This window comes from Grammomys surdaster, unplaced genomic scaffold, assembly GCF_004785775.1.
Source record: "Grammomys surdaster isolate TR1022 unplaced genomic scaffold, NIH_TR_1.0 135, whole genome shotgun sequence".
NCBI lineage: Eukaryota > Metazoa > Chordata > Mammalia > Rodentia > Muridae > Grammomys > Grammomys surdaster.
In genome coordinates, this window is record NW_021604593.1 from 3,753,682 (window position 1) to 3,764,701 (window position 11,020).

General features: G+C 42.6%; 1 protein-coding gene across 3 annotated transcripts in view; it reads left to right on the top strand.

Moving 5' to 3' along the window:
- Nrep (neuronal regeneration related protein) overlaps positions 1-11,020 on the top strand; it is a 27,091-nt gene that overhangs the window by 279 nt on the left and 15,792 nt on the right. For 2 of the 3 annotated variants that reach the window (XM_028762794.1, XM_028762795.1), the window contains exons 2-3: positions 284-327; positions 1,590-1,653. In XM_028762794.1, coding sequence (XP_028618627.1) covers positions 1,651-1,653 — 3 coding nt within the window. In that variant the 5' untranslated portion in view covers positions 284-327; positions 1,590-1,650. Of the gene's footprint in view, positions 1-91; positions 328-1,589; positions 1,654-11,020 lie in introns of those variants that run through there. The other variant, XM_028762793.1, reaches the window with a different exon arrangement.

Here is an 11,020-nt window from a genome sequence, read left to right on the forward strand (position 1 = left end):
AGAGAGAGAGAGAGAGAGAGAGAGAGAGAGAGAGAGAGGAGTTGAGATTGAGAGACTGATTTAAAGAGAGAGACACAAGACACACACTCTTGGAGAGAGCGCGCAAGGCAGGGAACCCTTTCCCCTCCTTCTCCGAGGCTGCACTTCTTGGAAGTGAAGAGGGTTGGGGTTTTGTTTCCCTTCCCCCCTCCGCCCTCCTCTTCCTCCACCCCTTTCCCCTCCCCCTCCCCCCTCAGCTGTCTTTCTAGCATGATGCCCTTTTTCATCCACATTTGTGTTTCAGGTGTAGAGAGCAGAGAGAGTGAACAGGGAGCGGGGCTTTTGTCTGTAAGTATATGCCATTCTCATCCCCAGCTGGGAGCGCTGCTTTCTCTTTTGTGTCGCTTCCTTGCCTTTGCTCTTAGCTGGACCCTTCAGCCTTGCAGAGTACATGCTTTCTCCCATTAAATTTTAGATCTAAAGCTGACACCTCGGAGAAATTGTGTCATTTCGCTCCTGCTGCATTAACGCTGGGATTTAACTTGTGCCCCCCCCTCCTTTGTTTAATGCACAAGTTGAGAGAAATGAATTCTTTTGTGAAGGGGTGGGGTTTTGCTTGCTGGTGTGGTTAACGTTCTTGCTCGTTGTTTGAGAACTGTTTTGTTCCTTTGCATTAAATGCACTGTGGTGCATGCAAGCTTTCCCTCCCTTTATAAGATCCTTACACTTGATTACTCTTTCAGTGTTGCTGCTGCAGCGGCGGCCGTGGGGGCTTTACCGTGTTTTAGCTCTTGTAACACTTTTTTCTCCTGCATTTTCTTCTAAAGCAGTTGAACTTGGGGTGCGGGAGCATTAAAGATAAATGACTACTTTTTTCTTGATGCCGCTAATAACCTGATTTGCATTTGTGTTTCTATAACAACATTATAGGAAAACTCTAAGTGCCTCTGACACCCGTTTGGAGAACTTTTAGTTTTTCCATTCATCTTAATTTTTCCGGAACTTACATTAACAAAAGAGTTGTGGTCTAATGGGACAGAGGCGGAGGGGGAACCACTGCAGCATGTACATTAATGTTTGTTTGCTTTCGGGAGAGGGCATAATGGTGTATATTCCTGACTTTCTTCCTTGTGTAGGGTTTTTTTTTTTTTTTTTTAAACACGGAAGGTTATGTAATGCAGTGCCATTTCCAAAAATATCCACTCTGAGGCATTACACTACGGTGGAAGGCTGATTCTTGTTCTGCTGTCTTGATTGCAAATATACTGCCAGTAGTATGTCTGGGAACAAAGAGCAGCCAGAAAACAATCTATTTTTATCACTTGGGTCTACTTTTAAGTTGCTAAACCTTTTGAACTGCAATTTAAAGATGAACCAAACACTAAGAATAGCCCAGGAGTGCAGAGCCAGGTGCCAGGCATTCCTTTGTCCCCTATGTAAACCCGTAGACCACTTGGAAAGCCCCTTCAGGGAAACGGTTAGAAGAATTTGTGTGGGACTTATCTTCAGCACACAAACTGGTTATTTGTCTGTGACCTCTGAGGAGGCATTTTGCATTTGCTGACCTGTGGTGAAGCAATGTGTCTATTGTATTTAAACATATTTTGCAGGTTGGTCTCCCTGGACTGAAGAAAGGGAGGATAGAAGCCCAAGACTATTAAGATTCTCAAAATGGTAAGAAATGGTCAACAGAGGGAATTCTCAGTTAGCTTATCAATTATTACATAGAAGTATCAGCCGCTCTCCTTCACCCAGCCTAACTCTTTGTTGTTCCCACCCCATCTGACCTTTAAAAGGTTCTTTCTGTCTCCAGCATGTAGGAGCTTTGCAGTATAGCAGTCTATATGAACAGGATGTGTTGACTTAGAGCTGTTGACTTGCAGTCATTTTGAATACAAAACTAAGATTCTTGTCTCAGAGAAAGGATGTATTTACCTCAAACGACAGGACCTATTCTGTTCAAGAAGATTGACATGTTGTGACATGCATGAAGGGAGACCGGCAGGAGGGCTCAAACAAAGCAATGGCTCTTATATTACAGGCAGCTAAAACTTACCAGAAATCTGCGGATCTGTGTCCAAGTCACAAGCTATAGTATATGCTGTCCTTATTAGCGGTAGATATTAATTTTTTAATGAAGACATTATGTATTATTATTGAAATATATGTGCATTTTTGCTGACATAACTTTCTTTAAAAAGAGAAAATTCAATTTTAGAGGGGAGGGATATTAACCACTAAATTAAGATATAGCAAATTATCACAAGGAGTATACAGAGAGGACGGTTACGTTTCTGATTAAATAAAGCAACATGGAAAATATACATCGAAAGCAGCTAAATACATGTGCTAAACTTCTGTGGGAAGACGAGAAATGACAGAAGTGTTCTGAAGCTTCCTGGCAGCGCAGCATGTCCTCCTGACACTGCTGGTGTCCTCAGAGCACCCAGGTCCGAGTTTATATGTATGTTTATATGAACCCTCAGTTCACTTCTTATTTTTCCTCTTCATTTGTCTTCGAAAGGAGGGTGGAATTTAGTGAATTAAAATTGGATCTGATATACTTGATGTTTTCTTTGAGAACAACTGAGAATTAGCTTCCGAAGAGAAAGATGAGTCAGAGGCAGTTAAATGAGTTCAGATTGGCTTTCATTAAGAGTGAGCTTCGTAATTTTTGCCTTGCCTGTCATTGCAACAAGTGGGTGTCAAAGCACCAAGCAAAGTAGGTTTTGCTTGGGCCAGCTTGCTAATGAATTAATGGGGGTAGGGGGTCAGAAAAACCAAAGAGGCAAACATAAAATCAAAGTAACCAACTGTCTCTTTGCAGACAGTTGCCTTCATACTACCTCCCCAGTTAAACGCTGGTGTAGAGTAATGAGGTGCTGGTGGGGTGTCCTTTATTTAGTTCTTTCTCTGGAGTGGGCACTCCACTTTGTCTCCCTCCTAGAGCCCTGCTCTCTTTGTATCCCTATAGCCAGACCACAAAGACTGCATGTTGCAATGTATCAAGTGACAGTTTTAGTTAAACATACACAGGACCATTCAACCCTGCCAAACCTGGTCGTATGGATCAAGGTCAAGGCAAAATACCAGGTGTCTGTAGTAGGGGGCGGAGTGTGCTTTGTGGATGAGAGGCGTGCTGGTGCTCGCCAAGCTGAGACTGAAAGCCGGAACCGCTCAAAGGCTGAAAGGCAATGACAAATTAATATTAAATGCTGTTTCCTTCTGTAGTCCATGTTGAGTGGTGGCGGACTGGATGAGCACAGTTTGTTTCTCTGGGGAGGATTTTTACCCGTGAAACCAAAAATTCTCACAAGTTTTTGGTGCTCCTTTCATCAAGGCGTGAGTCCTTCCTGGCACAAGCCCATTGCCTGAAATAAAACCACCAGCAGTTATTGTCTGAGGGTGATTCCAAGTCACTTTCTAGCAATTCTCGTATCTGGAAAGTCCCAGTTCTTAAAAAAATCTTTGTGTATAATAGTGTAAAAGAAAAAAGGTTCAAATATATATTTTCAAAGCCTGATACTAAAGATATCTTAAAAACCTCTTTCTTTTTAGCAAAATGAAACTAATTTCCTTTCTTTGATTAAAACTGGAACTACTTTGTAGAATTCTTTATCTAGTTTATATGAAGATTTGGCATACATGCATTAGCAATTACTTTATGGGAAGCAGGGTATTTAAGTACTGACCGTCTCTAAGATACATGTGAGCATTGCTTTTTCTTTAAACACACATTTTCGTCTACATAATATAAAATACTACAGAGAACCTGATTTCCATATTCTAAAAAGGTTCATTTCAAATACAGACTTATAATCTATTCAGTCCAATGTAAGAAATTAGTCAGTAAACTCTAGAATCCTACAGGTTATAATTAAATCTCTGGACTTTTTACGTACCCTAAGTTGGTAGGGTGTACTGGTTAGCTTTTGTCAACACAAACTAGAGTCATCTGGGGAGAAGGGACCCCAACTGAGGGATTGCCTCAATTGAATCAGCCTGTGGGCATGTCTGTGGGTCATTTTCTTAATTAATGATGGATGTGGGAGGGTCCAGTCCACTGTGGGTGGAGCCACCCCAGGCAGGTGGTCCTGGCTTGTATAGAACAGCAAGGTGAGCGAGTAGTGAGGAGAGATCAGTAAGCAGAGTCCTTCCGTGGTCTCTGCTTTACTTCCTGCCTTCAGATTCCAGTCTTGGGTTCTGCCCTGGCTCCCCTCTGGATGGACTGGAACTTCTAGGCCAAGTGAACCCTTTCATGCCCAGGATGCTTACTTAGGGCGTAGTATTTATCACAGCAACAGAAACCAAAATAGAACATAGGGTTTCACAGTAGTAATTTGGAGACATACAAGATTCATAGAGTGCCATTTGCATTATTAAAATAAATAGACAAGTAAGTAACATGATATGTATGACTATCTTCAGTTCTCTGGCCTCTGAGTATAATTGCAGGTGGTGCCAATCACATGATTTAGCTGTTGGAGGTGATTCCTGAGGTGGTGCCACCCAAGAATACTGTTGTTAATTCTCAGCATAGTTTTCTGCACCTTTATTTACCATGCTGTTTTTATCAATGACTTGTTCTCCAGCTTTTTCAGTTTTCTAGTAAACATGCTCTTCCCTTTATTGTTTGCAATTTGTAGGGTTTGCGTAGCTTTGTAATTACTGCGAGTCTATAGGGTTCTTCAATTTTTTTCCATTTTCTTTAGCTCTTTGCTGGGTTTCAATCTCTAGATCTCTATTTTATGATGTGTTGCCAATTTGTTATTTTACTTTAGAAGTACTTGACCTGTACATGACAATGAGGGGAAGGCGTTTCAGAATATATAGGTGATCGTATTGAAACTAGTTTGAAAAACCAGATTTTTAATCCACTGCCAAAGTTAATATCCTGCTTTTACCCTCCAGGGAGTAGGCCTGTCTCCCAGTGTATGTTCGCCATACCTCTCAGAGGCTTAAGCATGAGCTTGGGACGTGTTAACAGGGATCTAGGAACTGGGACGATTTTAGTTCTCTATGGCTTTAAAAAAGACCAGTTGACTCTATGGTACCTTTCATAGCACTATGCTTTCTGTACGTGCTCTGAAGGAGCATTCATGATCTTAGGAGCAAGCTCCTTCCATCATCCCCACATTAACATAAACATCCCTGGTTTAAGGAAAGGTGCTAGGACTGGGAAGGGTTGCTCTTACTCGTGGCCCTTGTCAGTGGGTTTGGAATGTCAATTGACTAGTTGCTGAGGTGACTTTTGGTGCTGCCTTGGAGGGTAATTTTATATGGTGCCATCTTGTGTTTCACCAAGCCTTCCTGTGCCTTTGAAGGGGAGAATTGGGGATTGTTTGGGGAATTAGGACAGAAGAGATAATCAATCTATCTGGATTTAGCCCCAGTCCAGCTTCCTCTTGAACTATATAGATAGGTTGGAGATGGTACCTGAGTAAAAAAGTCTTGCAGTAAATAGCTATTCAAAATGTGTTCCATTTTTACCACTATGCACTTCTTAAAAAGTTAGATATAGGTCAGATTATCATAAATACACAAAAGGAATTCACTTCATTTAAAATCTTAAAATAGATTCTTCTAAAATCAGAAAATGAACTTGTAAAATACAAATACTTTGCAAAACTGAATAAATACTTCCCAGATAATAATTTTTGAACATTTAAATATTTAGTTACCTGGTCACTAAAAGCCCTGGCATGCATGCCGATGCCTTGGGCGACCTGAAGGTGGCGCTAGTGTTGCTGCTGGGGGCTGCCAGGTCCTCGACACCATGCTGATTCATTAGTGCTGTTGATGGGTGGGAAGGCATCTGAGATCAGATCCTTACAGCTTCAGTGAAATGGAAGACTGAAACAATTATATGAATAATTATGCTTTACAAAAAAACAAAACCAAAAAACCCCTTGATTTCATCTGCTTCCTCTTAGTAATTCAAATGTTGCTGCAGTGATATAGGAGTGGATTTGCTTGTTTTATCTGTATAATTCTTGTACTGTGAAAGAAAAAACCAGGGATATAGCAATCTTATCAGCAAATTCAATCCAGATATACAAAGGGGAGAAGATTTCAGGTGTGCCTGGACTGTGTTATCTTGTCAGATGATATGTTGCAAGCTTCCAACTTTAAACTGCTCTTCTGGCTTAAACTAGGAAACAGGTTAGCATTGGGGTTAAATTTATCCAAAATAGTTATTTAGGGACATTTTCATCTTTGAGAAAGCTTTAATAATATTTTGTTTTTTTATAATATTTCATTTCATTAGCTTAAAAAACTACAATGCTTCTGTCCAGTACATGGTAAATATTGTTTGTCCTTTTAGTTTGGGACTTAGCACTTAAATCTCTCTTCACTTAGTTCTCAGTATCAGTCCACTTGTTAGTTGTAATGACATGATAGGCACCAACCTGATGACATAATTTGTTAGTAGTTCATAACCTTTTATCCTATTGCACAACTGATTATATTCCTATAAAGGATTTATCTACTTCATATATCATGCTTAGAAAATAGTCAATGTGAGGTAGAAGCTTTTTGTTGTTGTTGTTTTGAGACAGGGTTTCTGTCCTGGAACTTGCTCTGTAGACTGGGTTGGCCTCGAACTCAGAAATCCACCTGCCTCTGCCTCCCAAGTGCTGGGATTAAAGGTGTGCACCACCACTGCCCGGCAAGGTAGAAGCTTAATAAGTATTTTGTGTGTACACACTAACGTCTATTAAGTCGGATTTTTTTTTTTTTTTTTTTTTTAGTTTAGCACTGAGTTGCCACAATTAGTTTTGGTGCCGTAGATGGACTTTGTATCATTAACCTCTCCTTGTCAAATGCCTTGAACCTAAAACGAATGTAACTTTCATTTACACAATGAAATTACTTGCCATTTATTTGTTAAAAGGGTAAGAAACTTTGTGGCTAAACTATACAGTGTGGCACTTGCAAGAAGAGAGTAGCATGGACGGCTCGGGTCCCCAGGGCTCAGAGCCATATCCTGAGTAGGCAGTGAGGTACCTGCACTCTGGGTCTGGTCCATCAGTTGCACTCAAAGCTCATGGCAGCTTATTCTCCAGCTATAAAAATCCCCTCCTGAATCCAGGAGGTGCTTCACTGCCAGCCTTGCGACTTTAACACTCACTTCTTTTGAGTATAATCTGAATCTTTGGTCCTAAGGCCACAAAGGCTAGCGTGCCTGAACACACAAGAGTAAGAAGAGTTAGCCGTGGGAGTAGATGTCCATCACCTGCCAACTGAACATCATTTTCAACTAAGCATAGTTATTTACAGTGCAGAAGGCGTACACCTGGCCCCTGACCTCAGCGCAATGCGTACTTTAATTGTAGAAGGAAGACTAACATGCACAGCAAATGTCACAAACACTTTAAGCCTCCATAATCCAGGGCTACATGTAAGATTCAGAAAAGGGATACAGAGGCTGGGGATGGATGATACTGTTGGAAGGCTTTCTCATTAATGAAATAGATCTTAATCTAGAGCTAGAAATGGCAGGTTTACAGCATGCATGCCACCTCTAACTCCCTATGGCTGACTGCATCAGTCAGCCTGAGTATAGTGCAAGAAGCCCCAACACAGCATTTCAGGAAGACATGAACAGTTGACTGGTGTCGGCACAAGGCCTAAACCCTATAAGTAAACTCTCTTCTCCTTGATAATATGTAAATGTAATATGTCTTATTACATTTTCTATTCCCAAGTCTTGAAACTAGTCTTTAATAAGCATTGGGTGCATGTAGAATTAAGAATATTTAGAGGAAGCAGAAGAGAATTCCAGATAAAAACGATATTTTAGAAACTTATACATTCAATGGTGCTTGATTCCTGTTAAGGGACTCTGTCCTATCAAGGGTGAGCCTCAGAAAGTCAGACATGGAAGTCAAAGGCTTGATTTGCTCAACAATAAGAAGCCACGGAGCAGGCGTCTTCCAGATGGCTGAGTGTTCTAGCTCAGGTTACCAAACTATCTCAGGTTCTTGGCCTTCTGATTGAGCAGAGCAGGTTTCCTACTCACATAGTCTCTGGTTAAAGGTACAGCTGTCTGTGCTGCTCCTCTCATGTCCTTGGATTGATGGTTACCTGGTGGGGAAAGGGAGGCCCTGGCTGGGGACCTGGGAAGGGAAAGGGAGCCTGCCTGTCACACTTCTCAAGGTAGCAGCAGCCCTTCTTTATGGCAAGTCCCTCAGTAGTCCACTGAGACAGAGGGGCTTCCTGCTGGGCCAGATGCAAGATGGCTAGGCCACGGTCCTTCTCCTTAGGCAGACTGGGCACAGGTTCATGCTGACCACATGGGTTAGGGATTCTGCTACTTGTCTCTCTCAAGTCTTCCTGACTAACTAGACATACCTCAAACTGCAAGGAGCTCCAAGCAGCATCTTAATAAAATTGTTTGCCATTTGACTTGTTCATGTAGTCAACAGTCATGAGTATCTGAGGGAAATCTCCTCATGCACTTCACAAGTGAAGTGTCAGGATTGGCACCAATAGCCTCTGTAGGTGAGTTTGGCCCACCCCTGAGCCTCTCAGTGAGGGCAACGTAGGCCAGCCCTGTAGTCCCTTCACCTGAGTTAAACCCCCTTTTAAGCTTTTCCGCAAGGCCAACATAGGTAAGCGTTAGCCTGAAACTGTTTATCTGTTCCTCATCTTTTTGTTTTTGTTTTTTTATAAATATGTTTCTTTTTTCAGCTCATGGTTTTAGATCTTCCTAAATTTAATTTCTGAGGTGAAACCAACTTGCCAAGAACCATAATCCTTTATTTATAGCAATGAAAGTGGTTAGCCTAGGTCACTTGTTATTCTTGATGTGTTAGGGTTCCTTCCTTCTGTGTCTTTGCTCGCTTGGTCTGTAAGGAATGCACCCCTGACAGAATAAAGGTACTCTCAGACTGGAGAGTGATCCCTGTGAAGTAATCCATAGCATCCCTGGTGGGAATAACCTCATGTACCTTGACCATATATCAGACCATTGCCATACATACTACAGCATGTTTTCCTGACCCGCTAGGGTTGTGACCTTGAAATACTGACTGACCATATAAGCCTGTGTTTCTTGGTAGCAGTAAGGCTGTGATGTCTTGCCCCCCCTCCCTTTCCTCTGTGGGCAGGGTGGTGAATTCAGAGATGGGAAAGTTTCATCACTCAGAACTTTTGAATAGCTAGCAAACTAATTTGGCATTGCTGTTACACAGCACAGAAACAAACCCCAACCTTCATTAACATGTCCTAACGGGACCTTGGAATGTAGTCTGCATCCATCTGTAAGCCAGGTTGCTCTCCCCGATCATGTGTAACTAGGATCTGGCACATCCCCAGTGATCAATAAATGTTCCAATGCTTGCGGAGTAAATGAATGACTCAGTGGCCATGTATACATAGATACATAGGGTTCTGGCCAGAACCAGGTGGCCTACTTCAGGATTTATAACCTTGAACAGTCTGGCCCTGTGCAGAGTTACAGTATCTCAGATTACTACCTTGTGGCCCAGGAAGTGAGCTGGGTCTAGACAGATGATGCATTTGTTGATGCAAAGCCTCTATCAAGAACATTTCTTAGTGTTAGGGAGGTGAGGGGAGCAGTTAAATCAGTTCTAACCATCCTAGAAGCACAACTCGTAACTGCTGTGCTCTCTTCTTTGACACCCCTTTAAGCAGAAGTGCTCACGCATTAGCTCAGGATGCTGGGTTTGTGTGATTTGCCATTTCCATGGAGAGTGCCAGACGTCATCCGGGGTTCTGGCTGTGGACTACCATCATGCACTCAGCTAGCAGTGGTGTGTCTCCAGCAGCCAGCAGGGATCGAGTCTCGGTACTCTAATGGATGTACTCATGGCGGTAGAGCAGGAGCTCGGCTGGCTTCACAAAGTGATGAGGTCTCTTAGAACAGAATCATTGCTGCCTGTTTGGCCTCAGGGTGTTATGTGCACACAGACAGAAGCATTTAAAAGCCCTGACTTCGGAATGCTCGGCAGTCCGTTGTCCGTCCTTACTTTCATGGAATACAAGAATCGCTTGAATTTGAGATGATGGAAACGATATAAGGGAGGATGGCTGAAGAAAGGAAGGTCTGTTTGCTCCTTTTTGGCTGAAACTGGGAGTTAGAGACAGTGATTGGAAAAGGGGGCGGGGAGTGGGGTGGGGGATAGACACATAGCTGCTGCCAGCGAAAATACTGGATCAGAGCCCCACTGATGGGGAGTTAAAACAGAGGGGTTTCAGAGTGCGTGCAGAGGTGCTGCTGTACCTGACCAGCTCCAGCCCTTCAGCTCCTGTGCTCAGATTGCCATCACACACGGCTGTCTTTCGATTGCTGGGGCAGGTGACAGCCTTCCTGGTGGAACTAGGTTTGATACAGTTCCAGCAGGGAAAACTACCACAGTCTGAGCAGGGAGAATTTTACAAAACTTGTTTTGTTCAATACAGGCCCAGGCATTTTGAGGACACTTTTATTGGATAAAGTTGGTGTCTAATACAGGAAACCATCTTCGGACAGGAAAGAGCTAGGAAGTGAAGACATTCCTTCTTGGACATTCTGTTCCATGCAAGAAAAACCACAGTCAGTAGTTAGATGGATACTAACTAAGGTAGTTGCAAACATTGCCCCAATAAGTGTTTGGTATTCAGTACTCAGTACTCCCGCCACAGGAGAGTTTCATATCTTTTACTAGGTTTAAAAGTTGCCCTAAGGCTCCTTGAGACCATAGTCTGAAAGTTGGTCAAGCAGTTGCTAAGTATAGCATATCAGCTTGGGTGCAGTTGGCAGCATATGGTAGAACCTTCACCCCAGTGCATTGTAGGCACACAGTTAAACCAGCCAAAAAAGTAAACACTGAACCACTGTACTAGGTATCAGCCATGCCTCATGGTCCTGCAGTGTCAGAGGCTTTCAAATGTTCTGTGGTTAAGATAGTGAGAACTTGCACAGATGAATTATACTAACCAGCTCTCTGCTTTCCTGAAGAGACTTTCTTTGATTTCGTAGCTTGTGATTTGTAGCTCTCTCTCTCTCTCTCTCTCTCTCTCTCTCTCTCTCTCT